At 39.9% G+C, this 13,093-nt stretch overlaps 1 protein-coding gene across 2 annotated transcripts in view; it reads right to left on the bottom strand.

Moving 5' to 3' along the window:
* The window catches only part of itprid2 (ITPR interacting domain containing 2), a 68,497-nt gene that overhangs the window by 52,690 nt on the left and 2,714 nt on the right, over positions 1 to 13,093 (bottom strand). For both annotated transcript variants that reach the window (XM_086220822.1, XM_086220823.1), the window contains exons 2-3: positions 4,912 to 5,043; positions 951 to 1,121 (exon numbers count right to left, since the gene is read on the bottom strand). In XM_086220822.1, the coding sequence (XP_086076948.1) occupies positions 951 to 1,121; positions 4,912 to 4,954 (214 nt within the window). In that variant the 5' untranslated portion in view covers positions 4,955 to 5,043. The remainder of the gene's footprint in view (positions 1 to 950; positions 1,122 to 4,911; positions 5,044 to 13,093) is intronic.

The following is a 13,093-nucleotide window of genomic DNA, read 5'->3' as shown; positions in this document are numbered from 1 at the left end:
ACAATGACACAAGGAGCAGGCAAGATCAGATGGGACACCTGTGTCAGCTACAATCAGGAAATCCATGCATGTCAAATTGTCATAGATTCAGCTTTTAATTGGGATCAACATTTGAAAACATTCAAGTATTGGCATATTTGAATGCTCACAGAAGCTTATGTAAGCTCTATTTCAGCAATGAGAGATGAATGATGTCAAGTTTCATACCAGAGCATATGTCAAAATGTAAAGAAATACAACCTTGTTCTCCTGGTGCTTTCCATCTCTAAGGAGAAGTTCTTCATATACACAAAAAATGAACCTCAAGGGATCTTAAAAATTGCAGGACATTATTGTTGAAGAGATTCGGACCCCAGAAGCTACGACATTACCAAGACAGATAAATCGGCAATAAAATTTATTTGTTAAGTACTGAGTTAAAGTTACTGACCAGCAGGTAAGGAAAGCTACAATAACCCTGCCTCCGCTACAAAAAATATATCTTAGTTATGTGGACCTTTATCTCACAGCTATTTTGACCAAGGATTCTATCTTTTTCACATGTGATTCATTCATCTACACAAAATGTCAGAGCAAAGTTAATTTTCAAATTCAACTTTCTCACAATCTGATCGTGTGAACTTTTAAAGCATTAGAGTTATACGTTGGCCACACAGACAACAACGTTGCCTTGCCTTAATAGACTATAAAAAAAAAATCAATAAATTTGTTTTATTGTAATTTCTTGTAACTTATCAACCAGAATATGAAGTACTACTGATGCAACAGTGATAAGATGAGAATGTCAGGCTTTATTCAGCAAGGATGATGACACTCAGATAGGGTTGATACCGTTTGGCAGGACAGTGATTTAGATGTTTAATACTGAAAATTAAAAGACTATGGTTCATGTGAAATATGTAATTTTTTTAAGACATTCATTCAAGATTGTTCGTTAAGTTCAGTTTCACCTGGTTCTTCTGAAGGTCTCTGAGCAGTTCCTGCAGAATCACCTTGGCTCCGTTGGGACCCCTGGAGGCCACAGGTCTCTGGTTGCGCTTCTTGCCAGATGGAGTCTCTGCTCTTGGCCCAGGCCTGACGCCGGAGATGGGCTATGCTGCAGTCAGGCTGCACTCTCGGATCTGGGAATTAATCAAGGGAGCAATCTGTCAACCTAAATGGGATGATGTTATCAATCGGGTTTGAAACAAATTCAACCTGACTGACAGAAACTACAACCTCTTCAAATACAAAACACACACAAAGCTGGGGAGTCAAGCTGACCCATCATTATGACTTCACCATGCATGTCTGTCTTTCACTTTTTTTTCATGACAATAATAACTTGACTATTAGCTTTAATGTCAATACACTTCACAGCATCAGAATAACGTATATCTTCTCCGGAGCCTTCGGGCTCCAGAGATCCAGAGGAGGCTGCAGACCTGAAGAGGCTCAAGCTGACACCCGTAGCACCACCTGCTCACATCCCCGTCCATCCATGTTTTGTCATCGCTGTTGCCTGATGCGCTTGTTCATGGAGAATTGTTGGGTGTAAATTTTATTGTAGGAGAGTGGCACTAGACCTGCTCTACTTGTAAAGTGTCATGAGATAACTTTTGTTGTGATTTGGCGCTGTATAAATAAAATTGACTTGACTTGTTCAACATAGATTAACTATTACATTTGGGCACTAAACAGATGCTATTTTTTTTAGCTAAATGATAAATTGACTCTACGTAAACCCTTTCTAAAAATCCACAACCTCAGGAGTATTACCTCAGTGCAATGATTTGATGAGAAATAAAAGGTTCACATTTAAACAAAAACTGGACAGCCCTGACTCACATATTCTCTCTCTCTCACACACACGCACACACGCACACACACACACACACACACACACACTCCTGCATTGTTGTTAAGGTGGGCTTTGCTGACTTACTAACACGTTAACAAACCAAAAAATGAAGATATCAGAGCACTTTGGAGTTCAGTATCTTGCTCTGCAGAAGACAGTGATGAAACCAGTTACCCTCCAATTACAGAAAAGGCCTCTCTGCCATGAGGAAAAGTCATTGATCAAAATCTAGTAATCTCACACATGAGGCATTGAGAAGCTCCACCTCCTTGTACTGCCAAAAATCACAACAACATTGTAAGATATATTGGTCTTATGCCACTTTATTCTCCAGCAAGGGAATTAGTGCTATGTTAGTATATCTGTAAGTTGCATCAAAATTGGGCGGCATGGAGATGCAGTGGTTAGCACTGTCGCCTCACAGCAAGAAGGTTCGGGTTAGAGTCCCGGCTCGAGCACGGGATCTTTCTGTGTGGAGTCTGCATGTTCTCCCTGTTCCTGTGTGGGTTCTCTCTGGTACTCCAGCTTCCTCCCTCAGTCCAAAGACATGCAAGTGGGGACTAGACTAAATGGATACTCTAAATTGACCGTAGGTGTGACTGTGAGTGTGAATGTTTGTCTGTCTATATGTGTTGGCACTGCGATGGACTGGTGACCCATCCAAGGTGTAGCCTGCCTCTCACCCCGAAGCCTGCTGGGATAGGCTTCATCCCCCCGCGACCCTTAACAGGATAAACAATAAAAAATGGATGGATGGATTGATGCATCCAAATTAAATAACCAAGAACAAACAACAAATCATTGATCAAGCTTTTCTTACCAGTAGTGGAGCTAAAACCAACAAATGAGTAAATACAAAAATAACACAGGTGCAAGGCATGTATGGTAAGCTTTTCTTTAAGTGGTGTAACTGCAATACTTTAGGGTCTAATTTTATTTGTTAAAATTGTTCAAATCTTGAATAGGCATTTTATATATTTTCAGTGCTCTTTTGTGAAAGGTTGCTTGTAAAATCTCAGTGACACTAAAACAGTGAGGCACTCAGTGGAGCGCATATTACCTCTGCCACAGCCTAATATGGCCTAATATACTTGTCAGAGATGTTGTGCACAATAATGGGAAAAAACTTAGCTATGTTAGCATGAAGTAGCATATACTATCGGCTGTTTCTGAAACACACACACACACACACACACACAACTCAAAAGAGGCTTTTACAAAAAAGAAAGTGGATGACACAAGCCATATTGCTGTAGCAACAGATGAGGACTTAAGAATACTCAGGTCTAGTTATCTAACACATGAGCTCAGCTCAGGTTAATTTAGCTTACGAAGAGGGCTCAGTGGTTCTCAAATGTGTTTTTCAAATTGTTTTAGCTCTGTTAATCATCATAAACAAGATTTATTATCATACAAAAAATGAGAATATTGTGTTGCGCATTTGCTGATGCCATTACATATACAGTATATGAATAAGACAGTAGTAAGAAGAGGAGAAAGAGGGAAGGGAAGTGAGGAGATCAGGAGTGCAACAAAAGTTAGGAGAGGTGAGAAGTGGAGTATTAGAGAAGAGAAAAGAAGATAGAGTTAGCACAGTTTATCATTATTCAATGGGAGTCCAGGGTTGATCTCATAAAACTTAGCAAAACACTAACTAACTCTAAGCTCAAAGTATTTGTCAAACATAGACTGGCTACTACAACTTACTTCCTGCTTCATTCATAAAACAAGGAAGTGATTCTCTAGTGCAAATAGTAGGACAAGAAGTCAACTTTTCTTTTAACGTTGACGTCAAACCTAAAGTGGGAGCAGGCTAAAGAGTTTAATAGTGGCGTAACGAACAAATGTCAGTGATTTAGTTCAGTAGCAACAAGAGTTATTTGGTCAAAACAAACAGTTTAACTGATTGATACAGTGACAAAAATTACCCAGAAGGCAAAAAACAGGGTTACGCATAAAAAAAAACAGTGACACAAGTTTCATGTGTTCCATCAGCAGGTCATGGTGGGTTTAACGAATCACATTGGTTTGTTCTGGTGACAAACATACATAGTTATGATTCTGGCAACTCGACAGCAGCAACAGAACCGTTTATGTAGAGATACATTTTAGACACCTGGAGTACCATTTTTTCACACAGTGACAATCAGAAAATCAACTTGTTTTGATAACTCAGAGATGCACTGTGCAGTGATTTGTGTGTTTCGGCTATTGATGTGGTCAGTGTGGCTGCTATGATTGAAGACAACAACTACTGACTGCTTGTGTTTCATGTTATGTCATTCCTGATGCATTTCAGACGTTAGAGGAAATTAATCAATCAAATTCTGTTTTTGTGAGAAAGACGAACATTTGCCACGGAAAACAATTCGGGGGGTTGCTAATACATTTATGTACCTTCCTAAACATTCTTGAACCCCTACTCAAACAATGCAACTGTGTTGAAGAAGCCTGAGTTGCTGGCAAAGGTGGCAGACGAGACGAAAGTTTGCATGATTTTGTGTCTGTGTGATGAGGCTGGCAAATTGAAAATCTGATTTTTATAATATGATACAATATGCATTAATCTGTTTCTTTGAAACACTTACTGCAATGTCAGTGTTGAATTGACTTCTTATTAAATTGTGGACATTTATTAATTCATACTAATAACACACAGTCTTTAATTGTAAAATTAGCAAAAAAGTTTGAAAAAAAAACCTCAGATCATAAAATTGAAATGGAAAAACAGAATTTAGAAAAAATGAAACAGAAGTGGTAAAACAATAACAAAGATTTCATAGGGCCCTACATATGGAGGATAACAATAAAAATCACCTGGACACAGTGAGTTAATAATGAATGACATTGACTGACACTGACAATGTGTGATGAGGTCGACACTTTACAACTAGCTTTAAAGAGAAATACCACACCTTCTTTAGTGGAGTGTCAACAAGATAATCACTGGCACTGGATTATTTTCACTATTATCATATGTGTGTGTCACACATGTATGTCTTGCCAATAATGGTAACATAGCCTTCACAGATGTTTTATCAAATGTGTGTGAAATTTACAAAAAACAACACCTGGAGAAGTGCCTGGGTCCAGTCCAACTGCTTCGCTCTCCATATCTATCAGTCTGTGTGCCTGGCAGAGGTCAGTCAGGCAGTCAGAGAAGACTGGCTCCTCTACAGTGACATCACCAACAGGAAATACTCCTGCAGACAGAGAGAGAGAGGGACATATCTTTATGATTGATGACCCAAAGATGAGCTGAAATCGTCTCACACACACACGCACGCGCGCACACACACACACACACACACACACGCATGCGCACACACACACGCATGCGCACACGCGCACACACACACACACATAATATTGTAGTGTATAATCCATTTATTCAACAGGGCAACAAATTAACTTGCAGATTTATTTTGAAATAAACTATAAAGAAATGATTTGCAAGAAGAGCACAGTCAGAACTTTAACAGAAGAAAGAAGAAATTAATTTTGGACTTCAAGCTACAAGTCCTGACTGAGGTGTACCGACACATTCTTACCTGTAGTACAGTGTAAAAGAAGATGGCTTGACTTAAAGAAGACACAAAAGAACATATACTTGAGGGAACTGACACAGTTGAGTTTATTTAAAATAATTTTGACAGTATTGTTAATAATAACAATAATAATAACAATAGTGATCATAATGATTAATATTTTGTCTACAATAGGTGCAGTTCTGGTCAAGTTCACTGCTGTGGGTGGAAGGCAAGGTGTTTTCAGCATCGTTTCCTGAACACTGACCGAGTTTCTCTTCTTCCCTCCAAGTCCAGATCCATGGTGCTGAAGAAGGGGAAGGTGGCTGATAAATTCCACTTTTCAATCTCTGGAATTACAATCTCATCCATCATGGAGCAACCAGTCAAGAGCTTGGGAAAGCTCTGACTCCAGCCTGAAGGATATAGCTGCCATCCAGAAGGTGTGTGAGGAGCTGGGAGGATGGCTCACCAAGGTGGACAAGTCCGGCCTGCCCATAAGATTTAACTCTTGTCTACACTGTCCCAATTTCAACTGTGGAATCCTTTGAAAGGAAGATCAGTGGTTTTCTTTGTAAGTGGCTTGGCCTTCCCCATAGCCTCACCAGCGCTGCCCTGTACAGGACAAGTAACACCCTGCTGCTACCCTTCAGAAGTCTCACCAAAGAATTCAAGATGCCTTGCACGAGAGAAGCATGACAGTACAGGGACTCCAGGGATGGCAAGGTGTCATCAGCTGGCATTGACATGAGGACAGGCAGAGAGTGGAAAGCAGAGAGGGCAGATGAAGAGGCTGAGTCACATCTAAGGCAGAAGGCACTCGTGGTGGTTCTTGTAATAGGATGAGCAGGCTTGGGCTACTTCCCAAGGACTCAGGTCAGCAAGGACCAAGGCAAGGAGAGACATGGACAAGATGGGAGAGCACACTGCAGCGGAAGGTAACCTGGGCTCACATCATGCGGGCAGATTTCCATCACGTCTAGTTCCTGGTACAGGCAGTCTATGATGTCCTGCCAAGCCCAGCAAACCTCAATGTCTGGGGGAAGAGCAAGACACGTTCTTGCCCCCTCTGCTCTGAATGGGGCTCCTTCGAACATCTCCTCAGTAGCTGTCCTAAAGCCCTGGCTGATGGTCACTATCACTTGCACCACAACCAGGTGCTCAAAGCAGTGGCTGACTGTATAGCTTCAGCCATCAACTTCAGCAAACACCGTCATGGTAATCCCTTTAATCAAGGCTGGTGAAAAGCCACAGGTATGTCCACCTACTACGCTGGGTCTCCTCCACATAGCCTCAGATTGGTAGCTGTAGTGTGATCTGGGAAAACGGCTAAGGTTACCCCAGCACATTGTAACAACACCTCATCACCTCCAAGGTTTCAAAACACCTGATCATGCTGGAACTAACAGTGCCCTAGGAAGAGCACATAGAGGAAACCAACGAGAGGAAACAAGCTAAGTACCGGGAACTAGTGGAGCAGTGCAGGAAAAAGGGCTAGAGGACATTCTATGAGCCCATAGAGGTAGGATGCAGAGGCTTCTCAGGGCATAAGTAAAGTCCTCAGCTGGTTGGATGTTACTGGGGCAGCTAAGAAGGCGGCCATCAAAGCTGCTAGTGAAGCCCCAGAAAGACCCACGAGGTGGCTTTCGATAAAGAGGGCTGATCCATGGGTTGCTACTAGAACACAAGTTGGGGCCTAATCACCCCTGGCTGGGTCACCTGGACAAGGGTGTCTGATGTTGGAAGACCTGAAACACCCAGTGACCCCAGGTTACATCACTGATGATGCGTACCAGAGCATCCTAGAGATGTTTCATACATAGTAATTGCCTAAAGCTCTACCTGGTGGTTTTTACTTTGCAATCAAGAATGGTCACCTAACATCTGACCACGATTACAAATACATTGTAATTACAAAATACTCTCTGAGGACATTAGTAGTTCCAATCTCACCATATGTGATTATCGATGCGTTATTTGAACATTGAATATTGTTTGCAATTTACACCTCATCTGCAAAAAAAAGGGCCGCATTTTGCACAAAATATATATATACACATACAGACACATTACCACATTTAGATCTATGCAAATACCACAGGTACACTGACACCCTCTTTGCTTGGCAGAGCAGCTAAGCTTACCTTTCACCTTTGCAGTTAAATTTTGAATATCACAAGTTGTTTGGTAGACATTTTTGTTTATTGTAAGAATGACTTTGCCACTTTTTGCAAATAAACAATATATTTAATTGAAATTACAAAATAGTGGTCTTCTCAAATGCGAGGATTTGTCTTCTAGTTTTATTTCATTCTAAATGAAAATCGATTTAGCACGAGACAAAAAGAGATAAACACAATATTATGGGGAATTGTGTGTTATTTCTGAATAGTTTTAGAAAAAAAAAAGAAAAACCTAAAATGCATGTTATTAGCAATGACTTAAGATCTCAGGCTTCCTGCGTTCTATACACTTGACTTTCAGTCCATCAGCTCACTTTCACATGCAAGGTGCTTGATGAGTCCAAGCACCCCGACATCAGCCAGTCATCTTTTACTTGTTGCACTGTAATGACACTGTGGGTCTTTTGGTGACCACGTTGCTAATAATAGCTCACACGAGGAAACAGTCATCCAGTGATTCATTAAAATATGTGAAGACAGGGACAAAATGAGCTAAACAGATTGAGGCTGATAAAAAACATAATACAGCATATGTGGAGGACGACAGATGAAGAGAGGGAAAAAGTTGAGCTTTCAGCCAAAAATAATGAGAACGTGTGAAACAGGAAATAAGTGTTTAGAATGAAGAACAGCGTCTTCCTGTCAGAGAGCAGGACAGAGAGATAGGACCTGACTGTGGGAGTAATTTATTTTTAGATTCAAATTCAAAACAAAATGGAATGTGAAAAATAACAACACAAACAGGGTGCATTGAAATGAGAGCACAGTTGAGCTTGTTCTTCACTTGAGAAGGGAGTTGACAACCTATCACAAATAAGAACTTGATGCAAAATACTATGAACTGGGTATGGATACCAGCCAGCACATGTCTGTAGCACCAATTACAAAAACTGTCCAAAACAATGATGACTGTTTTGACTGAATGGTTGTCATCTTGATTATTCTTTGGTGGGGAAAAAGAGACAAATACGATATATGAGATATACATTAGTGGCATTTAAATTCACAGATAGTGACTAAAAGTTGGTCAGGCAAAATAGTGACAAAAAGCAATTAAGACATGTCAGATGCTGTCCTTCTTCTGAATTCTTCTGCTGATGATATCTTACAGTGTAAAGCTTCCTAAATACAGGACCTGAATTGCAGTGATTTGCGATGAAAGACTTGTAGCAACGACAGAAGAAATAATTTATGGTGATGCAAAATGGGTGGGTGTCTGTTTTGAGCAACTCAATTGAGGTGAATTGCCAAAGATACCTTCGAGAAGACAAACAGGAATAGATGGTAGCCTTGAACTGTAAGCAACCAACTCTAACAGATGTGTCAGGCTTTGATTCAGAAAACAGGAGCTCTTGGTTCAGAGTTCAAAGTTTCAATTTCAGTATGATAAATGTAAACAGAAATGAACACTTAATTCTATTTTATGCCTTGTCAATTATCTGTGAGAGAGGCAACTCATTATTTCCCAAAGCTTAACTCCATCTGGCAATGTTGTCAACTTTCTTTGTTAACCAAACATATCTCTCCCTGCCATGACTTACATGTTTCCAGCAGTGGAGATGCAGGAGTTTTATGTCAGGGGCCCAGAGCCCTGGCATACTGTACTCCACAGCAAGCCAAGGTGGAGTCCACACCATGACACTCTGCCCCTCAAACTGAATGGCATAGTTCAAGCACATCTCAGTTAGGCACCTCTGTAACAGGTCCCTGTGTTATTCCCAGGTTTAAGGCTCAGAGGCTTGATGCTGCAATTACAAAGTCTGTCAGGGGTAATACCAAGCAGCCATTGTTAGGTCAGAACTCAGACAAAGCCAAAGTCACTGCCATATAATAAATAATATCAGTTTATTGAGTAATCACACGAAAGTTAACTGTTACAATATATCTTTATATAAATTGCTATTCTATAGCACTTTGCTCATGTATATTGTTATAAATATTTCTATGGGAAGATAGCATTCATTTCTCTGAGCTATAAAGAGAGCTGATCTTCACGTACAGCTGCACAGGCTAGTCACAACTTTGACTAATTTAAAGTGGACTGATCTTTAAGGTGGCTTAGCAATTCCCATTTCTTCTTTTTTGTGTCTCAAGAGATCTTCTGATTCTGGTAAACTGATAGAAACTAGGGCCCAACCGATATGGGATTTTTGAGACCGATAATGACCCAATTTTAGAGCAGAAAAAAAAATCACTGATTGGGGACTCATGAAACCAATATAGGGATGTTTGTACTGGACTGACAATAGATGGGGCCTGAGCACTTGAAATACAAGGAATTATTATTCTCATTCTCTGAACTGAGGGCTTTAATATGCTCAAAAACTCAATTCAACCACAAAATCAGGCCTGATGAAAATGTATCCATATTTTTGTGTCATGTATATGTATTCAAAAATTGCTTTACATTGCCAATCAGATGTGCATGAAATTTACATATTTTATTGGTCTTGTGCAAAATACTTGGACTCACATAAACCCAATGGTAAGTCTGCAATTGTGATTTGAATTTTGGATTTTGGCAATTTCCAGGAGTAATACTGGAACAAACTTATCTTGGGACCGTAATCCAATTCTCTTCAAATTAAAACAGCATATATTAGTCCCCTGGGCAATGATGCACTGCTGTAAAGCTTTTCAGTTTTTTTTCCATTCTATGTGGTTTTGTTGGGCTGGCAAATTTTGATGATTGGCCATGAAGGGTGAAACCGTTATAACGCTTTCCCACATGTTCAGATCTATTTCAAGTTGCCCATGTTTGACAAATGTCCCGCCCTGAAGACATCTAAAAATTAATTTTGACTGATAGCACTTAGTCCGTTGAAGGTATTAAAATAAAACTTGGTCAGAGGCACCCTAAGAAGTGGCTGATACACATATCTGAACAATGTGAGTTTTCGTTGAATGGTCAGAATCTGGGCAGGAGGCAAATGTTGTTTTGGCATGACACACAAAACTGGTATAACCTTACTCAACGTGGTCAAGGGGCCTTATCTGACTCTTTTCCAATTCAAACCATCTGTACTAATGTAAAACCCAGCCGTGTCACACTCTGCGGTTGTGGCACGTCAACAAATTCTGATCATTTGTCATGAACACCATAAGAAAATCTTTGCACATGGTGGGATCTGTTTCAAACTTTACATATTAGATAAACATCCAAGCCTGAGGACATTTACAGGTCAGTACTGACCCTTAGTCATAGCACCACCAAGTGGTTACAGGAAATAAGTCAGATGTAACACACATCCTATAATTGACCTTTGCTGTCTTTATCTGACGTAGTGCAACATAATATATGGTAACTGCATCGTCTCGAATGCCACACGGTGAAAATATGTTAATCGACAAGTCAGCTTACTACAGGCCTCCTGCATGTGCAAAACAGTGGAAAGGTTGAATCTCCAATGGACAGCATTGCTTTTGATCAGCACCTGTCATATCAACATCCACTGGCGCTACCTTTCCTAAACGTATTTTACTGGGTTGCCTATATACAGACTAAAATACTCACAGTGCTCACACAGATGGATACAGACAAGTTACACAAGACCTAATACAACTTTTCTTTAAAAGGCAGACCAAAGAAGGTACGGTTTACAATGTGCAAAATGAACCTTGGCTGTGTATTATTGTACGGTTCAATTTGCATCCCTACAACAGATCCCTGCAAAAATCACACATTTATCATTTCAGTGTGTTTCTCAAAATATGTGAACAGACACAAAAATGACAATTCCTTCAAATATTCTGAATGATCTCACACCTGTTTAATGCATCCGAGTCGGGTTGATATTGTTCATACCCTTCCTGTTCATTTACATGTTACAAAATATTCTGTATGTCTGTCTTTCAGTGCACTCAGATTTGATTATTGCTGTGCAGCACATAAAGACAATAAAAACATTTCATACACATACAACTACATTTTCTGTTGTGTTCTTTAACATTCATTTGTAAATACGGATGTTATTTGATCTAATTAAAAAAAAACAGCAGTCGATTTATTTTTCATCAATGACGATAGTGTTTCCGTTTTTTATAAGTGATGCACCGATTGATCGGCCGGTGAACGGAATTGGCCTATTTTCACATGATCAGCCATGACTAGCTACTGGCCAATCAGTCAAATTCACTCGCGTGCCACATGATCAACAGTGCACAGCATCAGCAGCACATGTGCACGCAGCTCAGGAGACTCTGTAATGAACCGTTTGCCAAAGAAATTCAGTGTAGTACTGATTTTAATATGAAAAGGTTATGCAGAGGGAAGCTGGATTAATCATCTGCCAGATGTCTGTTACAGCTTGGCAGGATAAGCAAAGTTTACAGCGTCACTCATCTTCACTGAGGAGGTACAGTGTTTGTCTCCATATCATCTGCGTCATCAACCACTTCATCTGAATATGCTAACCAAGAACATATGAGCACAAAATTGAAGTGATGACGCTTACGAGTCATGTTTTGCTCACTTTCAAGTTCCTGTTACATTTCAGGGTTAGGGTTCTGATTCCAACCGGTCAGTTTGAGTACTTTTCTTGTATTACCACTACACTTGGCAAATAATAGCCAATTTTCTTACATTTTTCTGCTTTAGCTGATGCCAATAAATATAACCATTTTGTTGTTCATTTGTAAATGTTGTGATTACAAAATAATAATCCTTTGCATTGAAGGGCTACAACAACGAATCAATAAAAGCATTAAACATTAAACAAAAAAACATTAAAATCTTAATTTCATCATTGATTTGTTGGATAGTAATTTGTTGTTTCACATTAGCCAACACTTGGACTTAATGTTTTGTAGAACTTCCCATCTTAGACATTACCTGAAATGGTCAACTAACACGATGACACATGGTGGCGGAGAAAACAGTTAACCAAAATAATCTAAATTGGGGGTGTATACATTAACATAAAGGCACGTACACCTCAAACTATATGACATCCATCTTTTACAACACCAAAGCACAACGGTATTGCCCTGCACAACAGATGCATGTGCATCAGAATAGAAAATAAATTGGAGCAATGGATGTAGGCAGGGAGTGGGGCTCCACAGCAGGAAACATTGGTGTCTCAGCAAGTAATGTTACTTGGCAACCACAACATGGCAAAAAGTATTTGCTGGCTATTGTTGTATTGGAAAGGCTTTTTTAGAATCTTAGTTAACTGTTGTGTTAAAACTAACTCAGCTTGCATGTGAATGACTGAGACAATTAAGGGACATATATAATAATGAGTTATACTTTAAGTCTGAGTCATGTGCTCTCTTGCTGCAGCATTTTCTAATTTTGATTTCAACTCTGTTTTTAATAAGACAGGATAATGTGGAGAGATATTTCTTATCCATCCATCCATCGTCATCTTCTGCTTATTCCTTACTAGTAAGGGTCGTGGGGGGGCTGGAGCCTATCCCAGCATCTACAGGCGAGAGGCGGGGTTCACCCTGGACAGGTCGCCAGTCCATCACAGGGCCAACATAGAGAGACGAACAACCATTCACACTCACATTCATACCTACGGTCAATTTAGAGTATC

The sequence above is a fragment of the Aulostomus chinensis genome, chromosome 12, assembly GCF_037954235.1.
Source record: "Aulostomus chinensis isolate RoL2024-O1b breed Wild chromosome 12, RoL_Achi_v1.0, whole genome shotgun sequence".
Lineage (NCBI taxonomy): Eukaryota > Metazoa > Chordata > Actinopteri > Syngnathiformes > Aulostomidae > Aulostomus > Aulostomus chinensis.
The sequence above is the reverse complement of the archived record's forward strand: the minus strand, read 5'-3'. Positions and strand labels throughout refer to the sequence as shown.